At 42.8% G+C, this 26,211-nt stretch overlaps 1 protein-coding gene across 1 annotated transcript; it reads left to right on the top strand.

Annotated features, from left to right (window-relative positions):
* Positions 1-523: 523 nt before the first annotated feature.
* On the top strand, positions 524-26,111 carry TMEM267 (transmembrane protein 267). Its single transcript, XM_048851067.2, has 4 exons — positions 524-805; positions 15,368-15,533; positions 17,702-18,089; positions 25,526-26,111. The coding sequence occupies exons 3-4, from the start codon at positions 17,766-17,768 to the stop codon at positions 25,859-25,861; spliced, it is 660 nt and encodes a 219-aa protein (XP_048707024.2). The 5' UTR covers positions 524-805; positions 15,368-15,533; positions 17,702-17,765; the 3' UTR covers positions 25,862-26,111.
* Positions 26,112-26,211: the final 100 nt, after the last annotated feature.

The following is a 26,211-nucleotide window of genomic DNA, read 5'->3' as shown; positions in this document are numbered from 1 at the left end:
CAGGCTCTACCTTGGCAGGGGCCAGGGTTAGACTGTCTGAGCCTTAGGGGTCTGTCTAACCCTGTCACAAGCTGCTCTTGCTTTTCAGCTAGAAAAAAGCATCTCTGGGGCTTTTAACTGTTGGCTGCCCGGGGGTGCAGCTGGCGATGCGTTTACAGTCCCTGACCTAGGCGCCTGGGCTTATTTTTCTGGGAAACGTTTTCCAAGGGAACGCTGCGTAACCCAACGACCGTGTCCTCAACGCTAACTGGGCTGGCCTGGGGGCATCGGACGCTGCCACCAGAGGGCCGGAGGCCCTGTCTACCTTGGTAGCTGGCCACAGGTTTTCCCGCGCCGCGGCAACAGGCGCCGCCCCTCCCCTGCTGCGGCGAGAGCAGCCGCAGGCGCGGACAGGGCCCCTGGGGGCGGGGGTCCGGGGAGACGCTCAGCGGGTTTCCGGGGGGCCACCCGCAGGCCGGGCACCGCGCCGGGTGGGGCGGCTCCTGCAGGTCGGTCCGCTAGCCGCTATCCCAGAGTGCTCTGTGCCTGTTCGCGGGGGGGAGGGGCCGCCCGCTGCGTCGCTACAGGGATACGTGGGCCCCGCCGTGACCGCCGCCGCTGGCGGCAGCGCCTCCCTGTGAGCCGAGCCGGGCCGGCCCTTGACGTTGGGCGCCGCGCGGAGCGGGAGCCGCCGTCTGGGGAAAGAGGCGGCAGCGCCTCCCTGTGAGCCGAGCCGGGCCGGCCCTTGTCGCTGGGCGCCGCGCGGAGCGGGAGCCGCCGTCTGGGGAAAGAGGCGGCAGCATCAGGAGCGGCTGGGACGAGAAAGGTCTGCGCTGCTGCCCCGGCGTGAGCGGGGCGGGGCTGGGGTCAGTTCGGGCGGGGCCTCGTCCCAGCCCACCCCGGCGTTAGGAGGGGGGAGTGGAGGGGCCCTGGCGCCGGCCCAGGCTAGGTTGGGCCGAAGCCCTGGTGTCGGTCCCGGCTGGGGCAGCCGGGGGAGCTGGCGCTTCGCCCCCTCAGACGCTCTCTTGGCTGCGTGGCCTCAGAGACTCAGCGCTGCTGCGGATTCCTCTGCTGCCTTAATTAGGCTCCAGTGTCACGCGCCCTGCCGCAGGGTGAGGGAGGGTTCACACACGCCCCTTCCCTTGGCACCAAAAGCTGGGACCCCGTCACAGCCTACTCAGGTTTTGCTCGGAGCAGCCGAGAGCCGAGACCGCCTAGTCTAGGGATCTGGGGCAGAGCAAGTGCTGAGCTGCTGCTTCGTCATCGCTAGAGACTAGCGGCACCCGGGACAGCTGGGCTTTAGCTCTGCTCTGTGCAGCCAGGTAGTAGTAGATTTACTGACTGCTCTTCAGAACTGCCTCTGTCAGGCTGATAAACTCTTCCATGTGGAGTCCTCCCCCGCACGCCCAGCCTGGCCATCCCCTGCTTGCAATAGTTCTGCTACCTGACTTTAGGTGTCTAAAAAATCATAGGAACAACGCTGTGATCTATAAAGCTGAGTTAAGCGCTTAGGCTCCCGAAACAAGGGGGGGTGGCGGGGGGAGAGAGCTAGAGAAGCATCTAACAATATGATCCACAAAAGCTAGGATGCTAAACGGGGACTTGCCTAAACTAGCCAATCAGAGATGCCAACAACAGGAGCGTGTCCTATACCCTGCTTCTCCCTCCAAGATAGGTGCCTCCCTGCAGCCTGGATTTAGGTGCTTATCTTTGCTAGCTATCCACAAACAAGAACCAGTTGCTGCTGGACAGTCTCTACGTAAAAGAATAAATGGACGCAAATCAGATGTCAAGAATTATAACATTCATAAACCAGTCAGAGAACACTTCAATCTCTCTGGTCACTCGATCTCTGACCTAAAAGTTGCAATATTACAACAAAAAGACTTCAAAAACAGACTCCAACGAGAGACTGTTGAATTGGAATTAATTTGCAAACTGGATACAATTAACTGAGGCTTGAATAGAGACTGGGAGTGGATGAGTCATTACACAAAGGAAAAGGAAAAGGAGTACTTGTGGCACCTTAGAGACTAATCAATTTATTTGAGCATAAGCTTTCCTGAGCTACAGCTCTATTTCCCCATGTTTATTTCCCCCCCCCCTTCCTGAGACGTTCTTGTTAACTGCTGGAAATGGCCCACCTTGATTATCACTACAGAAGGTTTACTCCCCACCTCACCCCCGCTCTCCTGCTGGTAAATGCTCATCTTAAGTGATCAGTCTCCTTATAGTGTGTATGATAACACCCATTTTTTCATGTTCTGTGTGTATATAAATCGCCTCACTGTATTTTCCACTGAATGCATCCGATGAAGTGAGCTGTAGCTCACGAAAGCTTACGCTCAAATAAATTGGTTCATCTCTAAGGTGCCACAAGTACTCCTTTTCTTTTTCCGAATACAGACTAACACGGCTGCTACTCTGAAACCTGCTTAGAGTTAGGCATATTAGGCACCTAAGCTGTTTCTTACATGAATGAGTTAGGTACCTGCCTCACTCCTCACAAAACAGCTGGAGGAGGTGGTGATGCCCACGTTTTGACTTTTGGCCTTGACTTAGAGCACTCATCTGGTATGTAGGAGACAGAGGGGTGGAGAGGATTTGAACAGGGGTCTCCCACCTCTGAGGAGAGAGCTTTAACCGCTGTGCTTTTGGATAATCCAATGTGGGGTTCTTGCTGTCACTACTGTTGAAGCTCTTCCAATATGGATAAATAATGGAAGAGTGATAGGAGCAGGAGGACTGGACCCAGGGTCTTTTCACCGCCCAGGTGCATGTCCAGATTACTGGACTACAGAGAGAGGGGTAAATTGGACCTGGATCTCCCACATCCCTGGTGAGTGCTCTAACCATTGGGCTAAAAATTACAAGATGTACACCATCACCTCCCACTTCTCCTTGCCAAGGAGTTCTCCAGTGGACTCTTTTAAAACAGTGGGCCAGATAAGACTGAACTTTCAGTTCAGTGGGTTTCCTAGAAAATATTTAGGAGGGGAATGCAAATTACCCAGCTCTGGATCCATCCATTTGAAGTTGCAACCTGAGAGGAAACCTATTGTTTGCTGATCACCTGTAGCGTGAGGATGAGGTCAGAGCGCTATACTGGATAGAAGAGTGACTCTAAGATTCATGGGTGTGTTTGTTCTGAGCTAACAGCTGTTGTGAACTTGTGACCACAGAAAAACCCCTTGTTGGGGTTTGAACAACTGTTCATCAGTCAGAGCCTTTGCTGGAGTTGAGGCGATCTCTGGTAAGGTTATTAGCATGCATCACATGTAGGATCTTTAGTTGTCTTTAATATATTTTCTCTGTAATGCTTTTACCGTAGGAATAAATGTACTTGATTAGAGAGGGTTGTGTGGTAACTTACAACAGTGGCAATTATACTGTTTGTAGCCTCTGAGGAGAAAATCAGAGCAGGCCTGCTTAGTCAGTCTGACTTTGCTGGGAAATTCACAGTATAGGCAGGAAATTGTGCAGCCTGGAAATACCCTGGTTAGGAGACAAAAAGATGCATGCTTCTCTGACCAAGTGAGATGACCGAGCCAGAAGCCCAAGAGTGGACACTCTTGCTGGACCATGGAGGGAGAATACAGTTGCAGTTGCCATGAACTGTGACAGGCACCTCCTTCCGCTCCACCTCCCAGATCTTCAATAGGACTTGATCTGATAGGCATGTTTAGTGGTTGCCTACCAGATCAGGCCCTGCATGTGACTTAGGTGGACAAACATGTATCTTCCCCTATTCGTGAATTGTTCTGGGACTTAGGCAGGACATAGGCTCCAGGGTGCCTAGAGGGAGACAGCAGATTGCATGTCCCAGGGCACTGAAGTGCCTAAGGAATTTTTACTGCAGAAAATTAGGCTCTAAGTGAGTGTAGGTGCTTACAGGGTTAGGCAGCAGCTAAGGGAGAGTTTCGTGAATTGCAGTGGTGCCACAAACTGGGAGTTTAGGCACCTAAATTGCTTCGTGGATCACACCCCTAAGATCCTACCTATGTTTTGCATATTTCTGATACATCCCACCCCAAGTCGACTACTGCTGTAACTTCTGATTGCAAAGTACACTTTTAATGATGAATGTTTATGTGGAAAAATATAGCAGATTAGATTGTTTTGGGTTTTGATCTCTTGTCCCACTAGGTAATCTCTTGAGAGTTTGCTCCAGTGTCTTGAATATTAATAGTATGTGAATGGGGTAGCTTGTAGAATTTGTTTTTTTAGGCTTGAGACTTAATAGATTTTAAGGCCAGAAGGGACGAGTATGATCAAGTCTGACTTCTTGCCTAACACGGACAATGGAGTTTTCACCCATTACTTCCTGCATTGAGCCCAATAGCTTGTCATTGAGCTAGAGCAGATAGTTTAGAAAAATACCCAGGCTTGATTTTAAAAGTTAGTGATGGAGAATTTACCACATCTCTTTATAATCTATTCCTGTTGTTAATTATCATTGCTATTAAAAATGTGTACCTTATTTCCAGTTTCAATTTGTCAAGCCTCAGCTTCCAGCCATTGGGTTTTGTTATGCCTTTGCTGAATTAAAGAACCCTATAGTCTAGTGTCTGGTATCATCTTCCTATGAACAAAGAATGGCCACACTGGGTCAGACCAAAAGTCCATCTAGCCCAGTATCCTGTCTTCCGACAGTGCCCAATGCCAGGTGCCCCAGAGGGAGTGAACAGAACAGGTAATCTTCAAGTGATCCATCCTATTGCCCATTCCCAGCTTCTGCCAAACAGAGGCTAGGGACACCGTCCCTGTCCATCCTGGCTAATAGCCATTGATGGACTTATCCTCCATGAACTTATCTAGTTCTTTTTTGAACCTTGTTATAGTCTTGGACTTCAACATCCTCTGGCAAGGAGTTCCACAGGTTAACTGTGTGTTGTGTGAAAAAAATACTTCCTTTTGTTTGTTTTAAATCTTCTGCCTATTAACTTCATTTGGTAATCCCTAGTTCTTGTGTTATGAGAAGTAAATAACACTTCCTTATTTACTTTCTCCACACCAGTCATGATTTTATAGACCTCTATCATATCCCCCCTTAGTAGTCTCTTTTCCAAGCTGAAAAGTCCCAGTCTTATTAATCTCTCCTCATGTGGCAGCCATTCCATACCCCTAATCATTTTTGTTGCCCTTTTCTGAAACTTTTCCAATTCCAATATATCTTTTTTGAGATGGGGCGTGTGATGGTCTGGACCCCCAAGGTGTCATCTGGTGTGCTGGGACACCACTGAGTCAGACTATTCTACCCTTTCATCTAGTATTGCTGGGCTTGGCTCCCTAGCCTTTTCCAGCCAAGCACACAGACAGGGACACGCCCAGCTTCACAGAGAGACAGAGATCCGCTCTGGGAAGGCTCAGCTTAAGGTGCTTGCCACAGCACCCAGATGTCTACCCCCCCGTTTGGAGTACAAACCCAAAATTATATAAAATGTGCCTCTTCCTTCAATGTGGAGGAGGGTGTACACAGCTTCTGGCCCCCCCAGCTTAGAAATCACATAAACTAGGTTATATTGTAAACCAGAAGTAAATTTAACAACTATAACAGGTGTATTTTAAGTAGTTAAAGAGGTAGCAGACAGAACAAGGCAGATTACTAAGAAAATAAAAATGAGCACTCAAACAGCTTAATACACTAAAGAAACTGGTTACATGCAAGTTCTGATCCTAAATGTGGTTCTAATAATCTTCTTCAGAGGCCAGATGCCCTTCCAGCCTGGGTTCAGTTCTCTTCCTCCAGTTCAGTCTAAAGGCACATCTACACTTGCAAAATTAAAGCGCCAGTAATTACAGCGCTGCTCAGAGAGCACAGAAGGGAAACCGTTGTTGTGTGTTCACACTGACAGCTGCCTGCGCGATAGTGTGTTCACACTTGCAGCGCTATTCAGAGCAGTGCACTCTGGGCAGCTATCCCAGAGAGCACCTCTTTTTCTTTTGCTGCTAAGACTTGTGGGAAGGCGGAGAGGGCTGGGGGACATTCTGGATCAGGTCCCAATGCCCTGTGAAGCATTGCTTTGCATCCCATCAATCCCTGTGCTTCCGTCTGCATTTGGCACCATCTTTCAATGGTTTGTGTACTGCACGCTCTGCCTCTTTCAGGCTGCAGGAACAGATCCGAAACTGCTGACCAGAACGCTGGTCGCTCTGACCAACATGTCCTGAGTGGCAGTGGAGTTATTCCTTAAACTACAAAGGCAAGAGGAGTGCGAGACTGATCTCACCACGCATAGTAGTGTAGAGATTGCTTGTGGCATTCACCGAGGTGCTGACCACAATGGAACACCGCTTTTGAGCTTGGGAGACAAGCACTGAGTGGTGGGATCGAATCATGATGCACCTCTGGGATGATGAGCAGTGGCTGCAGAACTTTCACATGAGGAAAGCCACATTCATGGGACTGTGTGATGAGCTCACCCTAGTCCTGCTGCGCAAGGACACAAGAATGAGAGCTGCCCTGTCACTGGAGAAGCGCGTGGTGATTGCGCTGTGGAAGCTGGCTACTCCAGACTGCTACTGATCAGTCGCTAACCAGTTCGGAGTGGGAAAGTTGACTGTTGGAGTCGTGTTGATGGAAGTGTGGAGGGCCGTTAATCGCATCCTGCTCCGACAGACCGTGACTCTGGGCAACGTGTGTGACGTGGATGGCTTTGCACAAATGGGCTTCCCTAACTGTGGAGGGGCAATAGATGGCATGCACATTCCAATTCTGGCACCAGACCACCTAGCCACCGAGTACATTAATCGCAAGGGGTGTTTCTCAATGGTTCTCCGTGCGCTTGTGGGCGTTTCACAGACATTAACGCAGGCTGGTCCAGAAAGATGCATGACACACGCATCTTTAGGAACACTGGCCTGTTCAAGAAGCTGCAAGCAGGGACTTTCTTCCTGGACCAGAAGATCACCGTAGGGGAAGTCGAAATGCCCATTGTGATCCTGGGAGACCTCGCCTACCCTTAATGCCGTGGCTCATGAAGCCATAAACGGGGCAACTTGACAGCAGCAAGGAGCGGTTCAACAACAGGCTGAGAGAGTGCAGAATGACTGTGGAGTGTGCATTTGGCCATTTAAAAGCCTGCTAGCGCTGCCTCTATGGGAAGCTGGACATGGCCAATGGCAATATTCCTATGCTTATAGTCACATGCTGTACGCGCCGTAATATTTGTGAAGGGAAGGGTGAAAGCTTCACTCAGTGCTGGACCGCAGAGGCTTAGCACCTGGAGGCTGAGTTTGAACAGCCAGAGACCAGCGCTATTAGAGGGGCATAGCACGGGGCCATAAGGATCAGGGATGCCTTGAGGCAGAAATTTGAAGCTGAAAGCCACTAATATTTGTTGCTGTGCTCGGGATTGCAGTGTTTGTAATGCTAGGAGGTGACTGTGCACATGATGCAAGAAGGGACCTTAACATTATTTTATGTTGCTTTGCAGTGCTGTTTTTGCTTTCGCTTAATAGAATAAAGATTGCTTTCAAACAAACACAATTCTTTTATTAAAAGACAACAACCGGAGGAGAGAGTCAAATTAAAAAATTCATCGGAAGGGAAGCTCTCAAGAGGAGGAGGATTCTCGGGACAGCTACAGATTTGTGTATGTTCAGGGGATCATACCCAACCTTCTCCTTTGGAGTACAATGCACCCGGTGCTGTACTTCAGCAGGGCCAAACTGCTGAGGTATGGGTGTTGAGTGCAGTGGGTAGTGGGAGTCCACACTGCTGGACTGTGAGGAGGGAGGAGTGGAATTCTGCAGGTAGAGAGTGGAGCCAGGAGGTTGATAACAGTGTGTTGGCGGTGTGTGTGGGGCACATGGGAAAGAATTTTGCGACAGCGGCTGCAGGAGAGGGCGGGGGCGGAGCTGCTTGGTTTGAAGAGCTAGTATCACCTGGAGTGTGTCCACTTGGCACTCCGTAACTGTTAGGAGCTACTCCGTGGCTTCTTTCTGGTGTGTCGCATTCTCCTTTCGGTCCTTCTTCTCGCTGTCCCACCATTCCTTCAGTTCCTGTTTCTTGGCAGCTGAGTGCATCATAACCTCATGCAGAAAGTCCTCCTTAGTTCTTCTTGGACGCTTTCTAATTCTCCGCAGCCGTTCTGCCACTGATAAGGGAGGCTGGCCTCCCAAGGTCATCTCTGTGAAGTTTTAAATGCAACATTTTACAGAAGCAGTATTGTTTGCAACAGCGATTCAGTGCTTTAAAACACAGGTAGTACTCTCACACCTGTCACTAACTGGCTGACTCCAAACAAGCACACATGAGCCACAAGACCCCCAAAATGGTGAGTAGCTATAGGGGCAGGGTAAATCGCTCTTCCCGGACCCTGCTGTACACTTGGCACATGGCTCTTGGGGACAGCCAGCACTCTAGGGTGGTTCTGGTAATAATTTCTGTCCCCACACTTTCCACAGGAGGTAATCATTATGGAAAATATTTCGCTGCTGAGGGTGAGCAGAGAATCAAGGGAGGGTCTTCTCCAAGCCTGCGGCTTCCACCCTGGCGCATATGCGGCTAGCCTGTGTGCAGCAATGGTTCCACCCCTCCCCCAGTCACGGCAAAGTGGCATGAGAAAGTTACTGTTAATGAGGCAAGAAACAAAGCAGCTCTGCTGAGGAACCTGCAGCAGCAGCAGCAGATTGCCCACTATCTCCACGAGGTTTCCTGGAGATCTCTGAGGAAGATTCCCATGAAGTGAGGGAGTCTATCAACAGCCTGTTCTGCTGCTCAGACAAGGCATGCGGTGGGAGACAAGCCTGCTTCTTGCAACCCTCCTGCCCCCAACAACTCGCTTCAGCAATTCCCAAAATCAGATCCGCTTACCAGGGGCCTCCTCTCCTGTTTGCACTTTGCCAAGCTCCGACTGCTGTGACTGGCTAGGCTCCTCCGGGGTAGAAAAGAGCTCCTGACTGCATGCATCTCTGGCTTCCGAGTCATCCTCTGTGTCCCCATCCCCCTCTTCGTCCAAGATTTCCTCCTCGACTGGCACGTCAGCCAACAAAGTATCCACAGAGGCCTTCGCAGTGGAGGTGGGGTAGCCACCAAGTATCATGTTCAGCTCTTTGTAGAACTGGCCACTTGTGGGCGCAGCACCAGAGTGGTAGTTTGTCTCCCGTGCCCTGTGGTAGGTGTTCCACAGCTCCTTCACTTTTACCCTACACTGCAATGTGTCCCAGTCATGGCCCCTTTTTATCATGCATTGTGAAATCTCTCCGTAAGTATCATAATTCCTACTGCTGGAACGCAGCTGGGACTGCACAGCTTCCTCTCCCCAAATGCTGATGAGGTCCAGCAGCTCGGCATTGCTCCAAGCAGGGGATTGCCTAGTGCGTGGAGGAGGCATGGCCACCTGGGAAGATGTGCTGAGACCACTGCATGCATCACCAAGCAAAGAGGAAGGGGACTTTCAAATTTGCAAAGGAATGTACAGGGTGGGGCTGATGGTTGGTCACCTAGGGGCAGAGCAGTAGAGTTCAAACCAGTGACCAGAGAGGTGAGAACAGGCATTTTGCGACACCTCCCGGAGGCCAGCCACAGCGCTGTAATCGCCATGGTGTCTACACTGGCACCGCAGTGCTGTAGCCCCGGCGCAGAAAGCGCTACGCCTCTCGTCGGGGTGGTTTTTTATAGTGCTGCAACTGCACAGTTTCTGCTCACTAAGTGGCTTGGCAGTGTGTACATCTCGGGAGTTACAGCGCTCAGAGCTGCTTCAGTGCGCAGAAACTTGCCAGTGTAGATGGTGCCTTAGTTGTTTCCAGTCCTCTTGGGTGGGGTAGCAGGGGAGAACTGACCACCAGGATTACCTCACTCCCTACCCTTAAATAGGATTTGCATAAGGCGGGAGTCCTTTGTTTCCTAGTTTGACACACACACACCCCGGCTTGTCGTGGAAAAGTACAGAATTCAAGATGGGTTCCAGTATCGGGTGACATGATCACCTGCCTCTGTAGGACCCCTAAAAAGAAAAGGAGTACTTGTGGCACCTTAGAGACTAACCAATTTATTTGAGCATAAGCTTTCATGAGCTACAGCTCACTTCATCGGATTCATGCAGTGGAAAATACAGGAGGGGGATTTTATATACACAGAGAACATGAAACAATAGGTATTATCATACACACTGTAATGAGAGTGATCAAGTAAGGTGAGCTATTACCAGCAGGATCATCAAGGATCTACAACCTATCCTGAAGGACGACCCATCACTCTCACAGATCTTGGGAGACAGGCCAGTACTTGCTTACAGACAGCCCCCCAACCGGAAGCAAATACCAGCAACCACACAACAAAACCACTAACCCAGGAACCTATCCTTGCAACAAAGCCCGTTGCCAACTGTGTCCACATATCTATTCAGGGGACACAGTCATAGGGCCTAATCACATCAGCCACACTAGCAGAGGCTCGTTCACCTGCACATCTAATAATGTGATATATGCCATCATGTGCCAGCAATGCCCCTCTGCCATGTACAATGGCCAAACTGGACAGTCTCTACGTAAAAGAATAAATGGACACAAATCAGACGTCAAGAATTATAACATTCAAAAACTAGTCGGAGAACACTTCAGTCTCTCTGGTCACTCGATTACAGACCTAAAAGTGGCAATATTACAACAAAAAAACTTCAAAAACAGACTCCAACGAGAGACTGCTAAATTGGAATTAATTTGCAAACTGGACTCCGTTAAATTAGGCTTGAATAAAGACTGGGAGTGGATGTGTCATTACACAAAGTAAAACTATTTCCCCATGTTTATTTTCCCCCTCTACTGTTCCTCACACATTCTTGTCAACTGGGCCATTTCCAGCACCTTGATTATCACTACAAAAGGTTTTTTTTTTCTCTCCTGCTAGTAATAGCTCACCTTACCTGCAAAAAGAAAAGGAGTACTTGTGGCACCTTAGAGACGAACAAATTTATTTGAGCATGACCTTTCGTGAGCTACAGCTCACCGATGAAGTGAGCTGTAGCTCACGAAAGGTCATGCTCAAATAAATTTGTTCGTCTCTAAGGTGCCACAAGTACTCCTTTTCTTTTTGCGGATACAGACTAACACGGCTGCTACCCTAAAACCTATAGGGACCCTGTGGCCATTCTTCACAGGGTGACTCACAGGTTCACAGGAAGGCTACGCTCTCTTACTGTCCATTGTCTCTTGCTGATGGGCCGTCAGCACTGTTGGGCTTTTTCATTGTTGTACCTGAAGTGTTAGTAGTGAGTGTTACCCAGAGTAGCATAGTTGAAATACAAATACATAGTCAATAGTCCTAATTTCAGATACAGAAATGATACAAGCATACAAATAGGATAATCATATTCAGTAAATTATAACCTTTCCAATGATAGCTTACAAGAGTTATCTTGCATAAAGCATATCTTAGTTATGTCATATTCCTACCACAATCATATTTTCATAAGAATATGGAGTGTAATGTTACAGTGCGATTACATCTATACGTAGTATTCAAGATGTGGGCGTACCATGGATTTATATAGCGGCAATACGATATTCTCTGTCTTATTATCTATCCCTTTCTTTATAATTCCCAACATTATGTTTGCTTTTTTGACTTCGACTGCACATTGAGTGGACGTTTTCAGAGAACTATCCACAATGACTCCAAGATCTCTTTGAGTGGTAACAGCTAATTTAGACCCCATCATTTTATATGTATAGTTGGGATTATGTTTTCCAATGCGCAATACTTTGCATTTATCAACATGGAATTTCATCTGCCATTTTGTTGCCCAGTCACCCAGCTTTGAGAGATCCTTTTGTAGCTCTTTGCAGTCTGCCTGGGACTTAACTATCTTGAGTAGTTTTGTATCATCTGCAAATTTTGCCACCTCACTGTTTACCCCTGTCTCCAGATCATTTATGAATACGTTGAATAGGACTGGGCCCCGTACAGACCCCTGGGGGAAACCACTATTTACCTCTCTCCATTCTGAAAACTGGCCATTTATTCCTACCCTTTGTTTCCTATCTTTTACCAATCCATGAGACCACCTTCCCTCTTATTGCGTGGCAGCTTACTTTGCGCAAGAGCCTTTGGTGAGGGACCTTGCCAAAGGCTTTCTGAAAATCTAAGTACACTATATCCACTGGATCCCCCTTGTCGATGTGATTGTTGACCACCTCAAAGAATTCTAGTAGACTGGTGAGGCATGATTTCCCTTTACAAAAAACATGTTGACTCTTCCCCAACAAATTATGTTCGTCTGATAATTTTGTTCTTTACTATAGTTTCAACAAGTTTGCCTGGTACTGAAGTCAGGCTTACTGGCCTGTAATTGGAGTCATGTTAGCTATCCTCCAGTCATTTGGTACACAAGCTGATTTAAATGATAGGTTACAGACTACAGTTAGTAGTTCTGCAATTTCACATTTGAGTTCCTTCAGAACTCTGGAGTGAATACCATCTGGTCCTGGGGACATATTACTATTTAGTTTATCAATTTGTTCAAAAACCACATCTGATGACACCTCAATCTGGACCAGTTACTCAGATTTGTCACCTAAAAAGAATGGCTCAGGTTTGGCAGTCTTCCTCATATCCTCAGTTGTGAAGACCGATGCAAAGAATTTGTTTAGTTTCTCTACAATGGCCTTATCATACTTGAGTGCTCCTTAGCATCTTGATCATCCAGTAGCCCCACTGTTTGTTTAGCAGGCTTCCTGCTTCTGATTTACTTAAAACATTTTTTTTGCTATTACTTTTTGAGTCTTTGGCTAGCTGTTCTTGAAATTCTTTTTTGGCCTTCCTAATTATATTTTTACACTTCTTTTGCCAGAGTTTATGCTCCTTTCTATTTTCCTCACTAGGATTTAACTTCCACTTTTTAAAGGACGCCTTTTTGCCTCTCACTGCTTCTTTTACTTCGTTGTTTAGCCACAGTGGCACTTTTTTGGTTCTCTTACTATGTTTTTAAATTTGCGGTATACATTTAAGTTGAGCCTCTATTATGGTATCTTTAAAAAGTTTCCATGCAGCTTGCAGGGATTTCACTTTTTGCACTGTACCTTTTAATTTCTTTTTAACTAACTTTCATTTTTGTGTAGTCCCCCTTTCTGAAATTAAATGCTACAGTGTTGGGCTGCTGTAGTGTTTTCCCCGCCACAGGGATGTTAAATTTAATTATATTATGATCACTGTTACTAAGCGGTCCAGCTATATTAGCTATCCTCCAGTCATTTGGTACAGAAGCTGATTTAAATGACAGGTTACAGACTACAGTTAGTAGTGCTGCAATTTCACGTTTGCGGTCCCAGGCAGGCTGCAAAGAGCTCCAAAGGGTCTCTCAGAACTGGGTGACTAGGCAACAAAATGGCAGGTGAAAGAGCCCCTAAATGCCCACAGGCCCACTATACTGCAATGCATATCAGGCTTGACACATTCACTACACCCAACATAAGTATCATACTATGTGTCTAAAATGTATCATGTGAGGTATCATATGTAAACTGGTGACATGCTGGTTCCAGAAATGATTGTGTGATGTATGTACACGTTGAGTACAAAGAGTTATGCATGTGTGCTGGAAATACGTTCTTTAAATGCATTTGGGAGGCAATGCATTAACCCATCCTGTCCTAGACAAAAGAATACGGATTCACCTGTCTGTCTTAATTATAGGCAGAGGACAGTAAAAGTACATTACAGATGTAAGCAGGGTCTGAATGAGCTCTCCCCTGACAGCTAGTTCGGGAAGGGGAGAGACTTCAGGAGCAAACTGTATTTACACAGACACACCTACTCTGTGTAGGTATCTAGCAGATAGGAGTGGTGTAGCTCCAAGCTTTGGCTGGTGTTGGGTTACAAATCACTTTAGTATGGCATGCAGGGGTAGAGAAATATTATCAATGTTAACTTCATTGTATGACTAAAGGAGAGCAGAACTGTGCTGAACTTGTCCCAGTTGAGATGTCATCCTCAGCTGAACGGAACTTGTAAATCAGGGGCTCGAATGCCAGACCCCTGTGAGAGTAAGAGGGGTGGGGATAGGTGTCCCAGCCAGGAGGTATGGCCTCTCCTATGGGCCACCAGTCTGTTCTTTCCCACTGTTCAAAGATAGAGCTAATTAGGCTTCATTAGGAGCCTTTTGTTATGTCAAAGTGCTCAAATGAGAACTGAAATCACTTTTGGTGGGGCAGTGTTTCTGTCCAGTCTGCAAAGAGCTGAAAATCACTAAGAGACTGATATGCAGAGGTCACAGCAGAGAGTCAGGAGGCAACAGAAGATAACTGACAATCAGCCAATGAACGAGCGGCTGGCGAGTCGGTAGGTGAACGAGCGGCTGGCGAGGTGGCTGGCCAGAGCAAGTGTTCGGATGGCAGAGCAAGCAAGGTGCCTTCTTCCCAGGTGGGAAGTGAACTCACACAGGTGCACCTCTGAACCCTGGATCCTCACTGACCAAGGACAACAACTGTGAGTGGAGTGTGGTGAGGGATCAGAGAGGGGCACAGAAAAGGAACTTTTGGTTGTAGAACTCAAGAACATGAGACAGAAGGCACTGCCCTACGCACTCTGGGGTGAGTGTCCTCCTCACAGTTTTATGATTATGAATTCTGCTTGTGGCATTTTCCCTAATTAATGTCAGGTGATGTCCTTCCTTTCATTAAAAGTTTCTTTTCCACACTCAGACTCTGTGATTGTGAGTGCGGAAGTATTGCCTCTCAGAGGTGCCATGGGGTGGTGTGTAATTTTCCCAGGTTACTGGGTATGGGCTTGAGCCAGTTCTGTGTTGTATTGTTCAAGAGGAACCCTTAGATATTGAACGCAGCCCTTGTTGCTGCTGGCTCCACCTGGCAGAAGGATTACACATACAAGGTAAACAAAGCAATCAAATTATCAAGAAATGGAGGAAGGAGTTTACTGAGACCGGGGGCCGAGTCTGCACCCCCAGGAAGTCTTCCTGGCTCTTGAGACAGAGATAATGGACTCTGGAAAATATAAGAAGAAGCAAAGAGATAATGGACTCTGGAAAATATAAGAAGAAGCAAAAAGATGTTCTAGTTATACAACACTTATGGGACAAAAGAGGCCCGAAGTTCTTGGAATCTGTGAAAGGTGGATCCTTCAACCATGTGGGCTGAAGTCTCTGGGAACTGACTATCGGTGAGTAATTGCCTGAGAGCAGGATTATAATCTATTAAATTTTGTATACTAGAAAGCATGTTTTGTTTGTAACCAGACCTGTCTCTTTTGTTCTTGGTTAGTATCACTTAAATTCTGTTCTTCATTAATAAATTAGTTCTAGTTTCATTACAAAACAGTCTCATTGCTGTGTATTAAAGTGTGGTGTGAGTCTTCACCTAACCTAACAGGCTGTTGTGTACACTGTCTCTTTGGAGTGAATGAATTTAATTATTTTTCTGTGTGTCACAGTGAGCGGGCCTGGACACTGCAGAAAGACATCTCTCAGGAACTGGTATTCATTGATTATCACCTACAAGGCCAGGTTTAAACTAGCAGAATCTTGGAGTTTGCTGGTGTGGGGCTACCCCACAGCTACCCCACAGTCTAATCTCCAGCAGAGCTCTCACCTGCTGAGGTAAGGTAGCTTACAGTTCTGGATGTTCTGAATATAATGTCATGAAATGTCAAATTAGTGTGAAATAGGCACTTGTGTTTTAAATGGGAGGGTTTCCTCTGTAGCAAGTTATCTGTTTTCCTGAGTGCCTTCTATCTTTAACTAACGATCAATTATAAAAAATGTTAAGTTTTGTTGATATCCAGAGTCTTTTATAGGTCATCTGTGGTCTAGTTTATGTCATTTCTCATTTGGTGGTCATATTTGTTTAGGAACTTATCAGGTAAAAGTTTGGTGAACGGGGATGTTGGGGTTTCTTCCATATTTTGATTTTCTGTTCTGTGCTCATATATATTTTGTAAAACATTTGTAAAGCTTCTGTGCTATGTGAGTGCTTACTGTTACTTGGTTTGATTTGTGCAAAGACAGGACCAGCTGTCTGTGCTTATTGGGATTTGACTGTTTATGTATTTCCTTACCTCTGTAGTCAGAAGTAGGGAGTGTGAATATCCCAAAATGATTTGAGTACAGCAAGCAGGTGCAAATGCTATAATCTGTGGACTGTAAGCCAAATTTGCTATTGAAGTAAGTTGACGCAACTGCAATGAAGTAAATAGAGATGTGTCCACTTACTCCAACTGTGCATGCATGCATATGTATGTACGTACAAAGAGCTTTTAATGTCTCTTAATGAACTCTTCCTAAACAGGAGTCCTGTGCATGGTATATTGTGAGCTGAGACAACATCCAATCTGACATGGAAATCAAGTAGAAGTGGTCTTTTTAACTATATTTCTCCAGTTTTCCAGCTCTTTTCTCCCCTACCCTCCACGCTGTGCGAACCACTTCTTTAATAAGTGCTGCTACTTGGTTGGCTAGGAAAAGGTTTGGGAGATGCTGGGGTCACTTGTTTCTTAAACTGGAAAAAAAAATGGAATTTAATTCTTCAAAGTGTGATGTTTTAAATTATGAATCTTTAAAAAAGTATAAAGACATGCTGCAGAAAATAGTTCATGTTACATGATTACTCTGAAGGGGTACAGTCATGGTTAACAGGCTCTAAACTTGACCTACTTTTTCTCATCTCTATGCAAAGTTCATGTATTATTCATTCTTTTTTCAAATGAATGCTTCAATGAACTTTTTTCTTTAAAAATGAATGTCTGGCATATGAAGCACTTTTGGACAATCTTACAATACACTTACATGTGCTTAGGATGGAAGAAATATTTGTTAAGAAAATTTATTTCAGTTTCAACTTTTGTACAGTTTATAATAAAGAACTTATTTGCAATCATGAAAAATTTCATAACAATGTCTTTCAAAAATCATTTTTAAGGGCACCACTTAACATGAGTATGAAAATAAATTGTCTTATTCAATTAAAAAAAAATTTATTTACCAAAAAAATAATGTAGAAGAAAGGACTTTATGCTTATCAAAGCTTTACTGCATTATAAGGAGATAGCAACCATCATGTAAAGAGTGCATTTTAAATAGAAAATATGCTTTGAAACTAATGTGTTCCCACAGATTTTTGAAATAATACAGGAGCATAACTATCAGATGTTTAGAACTAAGACTGTGTTCTGAGAGGCAGTTTTGTTATGTATGTATGCTAACAAATTGCAGGGGGGAAACAGGTGTGTGTGCATTATATAAAAATATTTCTAGAGGTGAAAGAGGCTGCATAAAAAACTTCCCATAGTAGTGAAAGACTGCAAGTTGTGATGTGAAATTCAAAGCATAAAAAGCTCTGAGGTTTTGAGGATCTAATCAACCCCAGAATCAAAACAACTTGGCTACAAAGTAGAGGCATTAATGTGGTGAAAATCCTGATATGAAAGGAAGGGGAAATCTCGGAATAAGTCTGGGATATGATTGGATATAATTCTCAGATTTTGTTTTATGAAATTGGAAATGTCAAAAGATAGTCAATGCATGAGTGTATTAAAGTGTGTGTTTGTTCTCATTAAAACAGCACACAATTTTTGATTCAGATCCATACTGTTTGGGTCAATGAATTAAGTTAATTGTACTTAGTATTTCTGGAGAATCTTAGATTTTGAGCAATGAGTTTGCTATTAGGATATGTTTTATTACAGCTGCAGATATAGTGGAGTTTAACAAGTATTTAGTGCTGGTTGCCACATTTCTTCATTAAGACTTTTCTCTTTGATAATTTACAGAATGACTGAAGATTAAAAGGATAATGGGCTGCGTGTATCCTGATGGCATCTTGTGTACAGTGACATGTTACTTGCTATGGCATCTGAGACTGAAAAGGCTCATGCTCTTCTCCAAACTTTCAGCACAGCTTCAGTTATTTCCAGTTTAGGATTGGGAATGTTCTGCTTCATAGCAGACCGACTTCTGCAGTTCCCTTTCATTCAGCAACACGACTGGCTCCGAGCTCTCTCTGATAATGGAGTGCACGGTGTGGTGGGAGTATGGTCCTGGGTGATAGTGATTGGGCTCAGGAAGAAGAGTGACTTTAGTGAAGTCATTTTAGCTGGTTTCCTCTCTTCTGTCATTGATGTGGACCATTTTTTTCTTGCTCACTCCCTTTCATTACAGGTAAGCAAGATAGATCAAAGTTCACTTTGTTTTCTTAATTATTTTTGCATTTCCACCTACTTCTAAACACTATCAGCTCTTGGAGCCTAAACTTTGCAGTCAGAGGTCTCATTGTCTTGATGTGTTTAATTGGTTACAAAATGTTTTTAAAACATATATAAAAAGCTATATTTTATGTTAAAATTCATTTACATCTCACTGCATATTTTTTTTAAGTTTAAAGGCCCAATGTGGCATTTTTTCTGCCTTTTAAAAAAAAAGTGTAGTATCAGATGTAGATATTTAAGTTCTGGAGACTCTATACATGTAGCTCCTAACATTTGTATATCACTCGCTTTATTAGCCAAGTTACACTTTTATGTGTAGCTTCATACACTTTGTGTCTATTTAAATGAGATTGTTCCTTTTTTTCTTTTAGAATAAGTAGTAAAAGCAGCCAGATGACAGAACGTCCAACTGTTATTTAGTTTAAATAAGATTGACTGTGAAATAAGAATAGGCATTGACAGGTTGAAAATTAAGCCTAGCTAGGGCTCTGTTTTGCACCTGCAGAAGGAAGTGTGGTGGTGGGGGGGAGGTGTAAATAATTACAGGCGAATTTTAGGACCACAGCTATTTGTAGCTATATAAAGTCACTTGTGTGTTGCAATTATTTGTGCTTGCAAATTGTGGAGGAAAAATGGAGACCAGCATTTGAAAAATCTCACTCCTAACAATTTGATGTTCATAGCCAACTACCATTAGGAGGTACTCAAGAAGCAGTTAGAAAAGGAGTATTAGTGGCACCTTAGAGACTAACCAATTTATTTGAGCATAAGCTTTCGTGAGCTACAGCGTGGAGAGGACCAGATTTGAGTGTTCTGTGTAACACATAAGTTAAAGCTAATAAAAAGTAAAGAACAATATAAAAATGTTTCAACTTGGGAAAAATTGAATTTTCTAAATTAAATTTGTAAGGAAGTTTTTGTGTAAAAGGCACTATTATTCGTAACAGAGATTTTAAAATCATACTTGTGATTGAAAATGTTGTACCTCCTATTCTTACAAGATATACCTACAATTACTATAAATGAAAGATTAGAGAGGGAAATCTCAGTTTTTTCAGTTTGTGTACTTTGTGCATCTGACTGTACTCTTTGGATAGTCAGTTTCCCCTTTTGTTTCTGTGGGACTTTCATATAACAGAAAAGGCAGAACACTTTTGAATTTTAAATAGAAAAATATTTTAAAACCACAAAATTGCCAGAGGGCACTTAACTCATTATTTGAAACTGACTAGTTTTCAGGTTGTCCGTGTCCCAAAAAGTTTAGCCAGAATTTATTTTAATGAATACTTGTCATCTGTTCATCCACTTATTTTTAAAAAACTGCTTTGTATATGTGAGTCACTAAATACTAATTATTTTTAAAACCTAGTATTTTTTCTTTTTTTAAAATCTATTCGCTATCCTGAGGCTTTTTTTTCTCAACAGGAATATTCTGAAAATAAGCCTTTTCTTAACTATTTCCAGTAGATGGCAAAATTTCACCAATAGTATGTCAGTGCAAAAAAGATAATATTTGCATGTACAGTACTCCAGCTTGTACTATCATTCCTGTTTTCAACTACAGTACTCTGCTTGAACCTACTTTTGTGAATGATTATACTTTATTTTTTTAAATGCATTTATTGTTTGAAATTTTGTATTAAACATGGACATTAATTTTCTTGCTGTTAGTTTGTAGTCTAGTAAAATAGTATGTTTTTTTCAAATTCCAACTCTGACAGTCATTATATATTATGAAAATTCAACACCCAGTATTACAATAGATAGTGAAAAACAGTATGCTTATGAAAGGATTGTGACAAGAACAATTGTTTCTTTAGCTACGGTATAGAGGAACTATATTAAGACTTTTCACCTCAAGATTTGAATAATGAAAAGTACCTGCACTAATGAAGAAAGGAATAAAGAATAACATCCTTTGACACCAGTAAGATGTCATATTGTTCATTTCTTTCTTCAACATAAATCTGTAGGACCTAATCCTACACTTGAAGTCAGTGGTCACTTTACCATTAACTTCAGCAGTAGCATGATAATGTATTTTCTTCTCTGTTAGAAATGGGCACTCCTGAAGTACTTAAAAGTATCTAAGAAATCCTTTTATTCATTCTTGTTACAAAATTTTACTTTTAAGTAGCACATTTCATTCTCTAGATAAGTCAGAGTAATGAGTTAAGTATTAATAACAGAGTAACTGTAGATAAATGGATTAGTCATGGAGAATTTTGCTCAGTAGGTTTATCATTTACTACTATTAAAATGTGCCTTGGATAGTTGAGACTGTCCAGGTTGCCTGTTGATGGACAGCTACTCAGTTTAACATTTCGTATGTAGGACAGGAATTCTTACAATGGAATAGCCTTTACTTTTAGCACTGTGATGTCAGCACTTGGAATGAGCCCACACTCTGGTATGAGATCCTTTTACACTAAAGATTTGAATCAACAAAAATTACAAACATGATTTTTTCATTTAGGAATGGATCAGTTCTGTGTAGCATTGTTATCCCCTTTTTGACTTGAGAGCAGTTTCCAAAATTCAGGATCTTTCAAGTAATTTTTGTTAGGAAGAGAAATTGTTGGTGGAATCAGATATTTCTTGGATGCAGTTCTGTTCATTTACAAAGAATGTACCAAGTCCTGTTTCACTGAACACAATAGGAATCAGAAAAGAGTTTCTCTACTTACAGTTCCAAGCCTAGTTTCCGCCATCACTGTATTCTAAAAGCATGTTCTCTACTGTATCCAAAAAGTTTTCTCTGTAGGCTTTTTCTAAGGGCTATGGTCCCAGTGCTTGTTCTGGATGTCTCCTTGGCTGTCTGCTCCTTCTCTGTGTCTTTCTGTGTATTTTTCTGTCATGCTCACACCCAGCTCCACCAGTCAATCCCCTAGTTCCTGCATTCACTATATCAGTCCCCAGGGAAATCCCTTGGGTCACAAGGTTCAGCTTCTACACAGACTTTACCATGTGCCTGTGTTTTGGGTGGTGCTCCCGTAGTTTCACCTATCTGGTTTCATAAATGAGATCAGTGGTTCTTTACACTTATCTATGAATGAAAGGTGGCTGTTACACCACCAGTTTCAACAAGACTTAGCCCAACCTATAACAATTATATATGAAATAAACTTTTATTTTTTCTAGGGCTGTAAAGCGATTAAAAAATTAATCACGATTAAACAATAATAGAATACCAGTTATTTAAATATTTTAGATGTTTTCTACATTTTCAAATATACTGATTTCAATCACAAAACAGAATACAGTACTCGCTTTATAGTTATTTTTATTACAAATATTTGCACTGTACTAAACAAAAGAAATATTATTTTTCAATTCACCTATTGCAAGTACTGTAGTGCAATCTCTTTATCATGAAAGTTGGACTTACAAATGTGGAATTATGTACAAAAAACCTGCATTCTAAAGTAAAACAATGTCAAACTTTAGCAACTACATGTCCACTCAGTCATACTTCTTCTTCAGCCAATTGCTCAGAAAAACAAGTTTGTTTACATTTGCAGGAGATAGTGCTGCCTGCTTCTTGTTTACAATGTCACCTGAAAGTGAGAACAGGCGTTCAATGGCACTGTTGTAGCTGGCATTGCAATATATTTACGTGCCAGATGCACTAAAGATTCATATGTCCCTTCATGCTTTGACCACCATTCCAGAGGACATGCATCCATGCTCATGATGGGTTCTGCTCAATAACGAAAGTAGTGCGGACCGACGCATGTTCATTTTCATCGTCTGAGTCAGATGCCTCCAGCAGAAGGTTGATTTTATTTTTTTGGTGTTTCAGGTTCTGTAGTTTCCACATCAGAGTGTTGCTCTTTTCAGATTTCTGAAAGCATGCTCCACACCTCATCTCTCTCAGATTTTGGAAAGCACTTCAGATTCTTAAACCTTGGGTCGAGTGCTGTAGCTATCTTAAGAAATCTCACATTGGTACCTTCTTTGTGTTTTGTCAAATCTGCAATGAAAGTGTTCTTAAAACGAACAACATGTGCTGGGTCATCATCCAAGACCATTATAACGTGAAATATATAGCAGAATGCATGTAAAACAGAGCAGGAGACATACGGTTCTCCCCCTATCAGCATAGAAGCATGTCCTCTGGAATGGTGGCCGAAGCATGAAGGGGCATACGAATGTTTAGCATATCTGGCACGTAAATACCTTGCAATGCCAGCTACAGAAGTGCCATGCAAACGACTGTTCTCACTTTCAGGTGACATTGTATATAAGAACCAGGCAGCTTATCTCCCATAAATGTAAACAAACTTGTTTGTCTTACTTCTTGTTCAGACGGTCACTAGGACTGAGTAGACTTATTGGTGCTAAAGTTTTGCATTGTTTTGTTTTTGAGTGCAGTAACGTAACAAAAAAAACGCTACATCTGTAAGTTGCACTTTCAAGATAGAGAGATTGCACTACAGTACTTGTATGAGGTGAATAGAAAAATACTATTTCTTTATCATTTTTACAGTGCAAATATTTGTATTCAAAAAATAATAAATTGAGCACTGTACATTTTATATTCTGTTATAATTTAAATCCAATATATTTGAAAATATAGAAACATATTTAATACATTTCAATTGGTATTCCATTGTTTAACAGTGTGATTAAAACTGTGATTAATCGACAGCCCTAATTTTTTCTGTTAATTCCATTGTATAATCATTTATAGATTAAATCGGTATGAATCTGGATCCTGCAGCTTTGTTCTCCATAACCACCAAACCTACTCTGGATCTTTAGCTTAACAAGAAATAAGCCCCCTCACCCTGAAAGGCCCAATATGCTTGCTGCCAGCTCTGTGTCACTCTTTCCTAAAGATGTCTGCTAGTATTCCCGTTAGTGCTTCTGTCTGGTTTTATGGGAACAAAATCAGCAGTAATAAGGGTACTTTGTTCAACAATGGTCCCTGCTGTTTCCTTCCTCATCACCCCTTCCCACCCTATATCCTCTTCTGCTGATGCCTTCACATGCAAGCTTCTTCTGTAGGAAACTGGTCATGTTGATGAGATCACACAGTACAGCCTACTCTTTCTTGATCACCACAAAACACTAAATAACTTGATAGGAGCATTGCCAGCAGATCGAGGGAAGTGATTATTCCCCTCCATTCGGCACTGGTGAAGCCACATCTGGAGTATTGCGTCCAGTTTTGAGCCCTCCACTACAGAAAGGATGTAGACAAATTGGAGAGAGTCCAGTGAAGGGCAACGAAAATGATCAGGGGGCTGGGTCACATGATTTACGAGGAGAGGCTGAGGAGACTGGGCTTGTTTAGTCTGCACAAGAGAGGAGTGAGGGGGGATTTGATATCCGCTTTCAACTACCTGAAGGGGGGTTCCAAAGAGGATGGAGCTCGGCCATTCTCACTGGTGGCAGATGACAGAACAAGGAGCAATGGTCTCAAGTTGCAGTGGGGGAGGTCTAGGTTGGATGTTAGGAAACACTATTTCACTAGGAAGGTGGTGAAGCACTAGAATAGGTTACCTAGGGAGGTGGTGGAATCTCCATCCTTAGAGGTTTTTAAGACCTGGCTTGACAAGGCCCTGGCTGGGATGATTTATTTGGTGTTGGTCCTGCTTTGAGCAGGGGGTTGGACTAGATAACCTCCTGAGGTCTCTTCCAACCCAAATCTTCTATGATTCTAGGATAACTGATCAGCTTTTGCTAGTGGTCTGTGTGCATGTGGACAAAGGTTCTTTGGAACCTTGCCACTACCATTTTTTATATAGAAAAAAGAATAGTCTTGCTACTGAAGGGCTGACAGTCACATGGCAAGACAAAGTTTCTATTTTTTTAACTTGCTCTGAAGTCTTGAATAGTATTGTTTTTATTTTCTATTTAAATTTGTTGAGTGCCTGTCTTGGACTTTTGTGTGCAATTACATTCTATAAAAGCAATTATAAAAATTAATAGATTTTTGAGAGCTCCTTAAATCAAAGTACGGAGACTCTGTATTGAAGTGTACATCTGTGTTAGCTTTATTGATCATGTTTTAACCTACATGGATAGTCACAAAGCAATGATTAACTCCCAAACTCCTATCCCAGCATACTGTGAGCTCTATGTAAAACTTGGGAAAGATTCTCTGTGGGTAGTTTCTTTTTTAGTTGTTCCAAAATCCTCTTCAGGAATTCGGAGGGGTTATACACAAGGCATTCCATTAGAGTGAACACATCCTGCCTTGTTAATAAGTTCTACCTGAATTCATGTTGCAGCCAGTCAGTGAAGATGCAAATCCTTGCTTCCGGATTGCATGAGAGATCAGTAGTTCTTTTGAACAGCTATTTTTCTTTCCCTTTTAGAATATTAGAATATTAAAAAATTGCTATGCTAAAGAAATGTGTGGCTGCACACATAACGGAGAAAGTTTTAGGTATTTCTAATAGGCACATTTGCAATGTCTTCCCCAGTACATACATACATGGTGAACATTTATTGATCCTCTTGTGACAAACAGGCCACTTGATCTCACCTTAAGCAAAATCTCACACTTTTATTATTCTGTCTTGACAAATACCTCAACAGAAGCCAATATCCACTTGTTACTGAACTGAGTTAATATTAAGCAAATTCAATGTGATGGTTATTAGCCAACAATTGATCTTAAAAAATTTCATGTTGACCTTAACAATACATGTAAACAATTTTTAGCATTTGAAAATGTTCTTTGTCCATAAACAAGGAATACTGAGACACGAAGACAGCCAAAATGAGCTGGTGGGTGTTTTTAATTGGATTTTATTCATTTTGCTTTGTTAGAAATTATTACTATGATTAAATAAGGTATATCTAATATTGACAAATTAATAGATTTCAGCACAGTAAATTTAATTTAATGCAAGATGCGTTTGGGTGGTTTTTTTAAATAGTATATTGTACAGATGTGTATTTCCTGTTTGTTTTATATGCTGTATATTGAATTCCACCACAGCAGCATATTGGATAAGAACAAAAAGAAAAGGAGTACTTGTGGCACCTTAGAGACTAACCAATTTATTTGAGCATAAGCTTTCGTGAGCTACAGCTCACTTCATCGGATGCATCATGCATAGCTGTAGCTCATGAAAGCTTATGCTCACGAAAGCTTATGCTCAAATAAATTGGTTAGTCTCTAAGGTGCCACAAGTACTCCTTTTCTTTTTGCGAATACAGACTAACACGGCTGCTACTCTGGATAAGAACAGTTATCTCAAATCTTGAGAGGGAGAAATGAATAAAGATAATAGGAAAAACAGCTTTTATTTGCACTTCTGTGGGAAACAAATGGTTTTTGTTCACTTGATATTTTATCTGTAAACATCCAAGAAGCATTTTTACCTTGTCATGATGGTGCTGGTTGCCAACTGTATTTTTTCCTTTCCACAGGCTGCTCTGACTCTTCCACAAAGACCACTTCTTCATTGTTCTACTGTGATTCCTGTTGTGGCTGTGACATTAAAATTTATTATGCACCTTTTCAGGCTTAAGGACTCATGGTGCTTTCTTCCCTGGATGTTGTGTATATCCTGGACTTCTCACCATGTCCGTGATGGAATTCGTCATGGCCTTTGGATCTGTCCGTTTGGAAAAACTGATCCCTTGCCATACTGGCTTTATGTGGCAATCACAGCATCTTTACCTCATCTGTGTTCATTTGTTATGTATTTAACAGGTACTGGAGAACTAATGTCTATAAAACATGGAATTCGCATTGATGTCTAAGGATAATAGTCCTTGGAAGTCACTTGTTTTAAAGATTACAGAGAAGCTGATCCCTGTGCATTCCTCATGATTTCTAAATTAGGCAATCTGAAGCCACGGAGCCATTTATAATTCCAGAATTGATTATTTGTGGCTACAGAAATCTGTTGTCTGAAAGGTGTTGATGTAATTTCCCAGACATCCTCATCTGTAGTGTTCAATATCAGTTCTGTAATAGCTAATTAATATATAAAATTCAGTCATTCCTAAATATTTAAATTTCCTCCTCCTGCCATTATCTCTGCTATAGTAGTGCCATTCCTCTGGTCACCCTCCACTTTGGGAAATATGCTCTCTCTTTGAGCACCAAC

This window comes from Caretta caretta, chromosome 5, assembly GCF_965140235.1.
Source record: "Caretta caretta isolate rCarCar2 chromosome 5, rCarCar1.hap1, whole genome shotgun sequence".
Lineage (NCBI taxonomy): Eukaryota > Metazoa > Chordata > Testudines > Cheloniidae > Caretta > Caretta caretta.
This window is presented reverse-complemented; position numbering and strand designations above follow the sequence as displayed.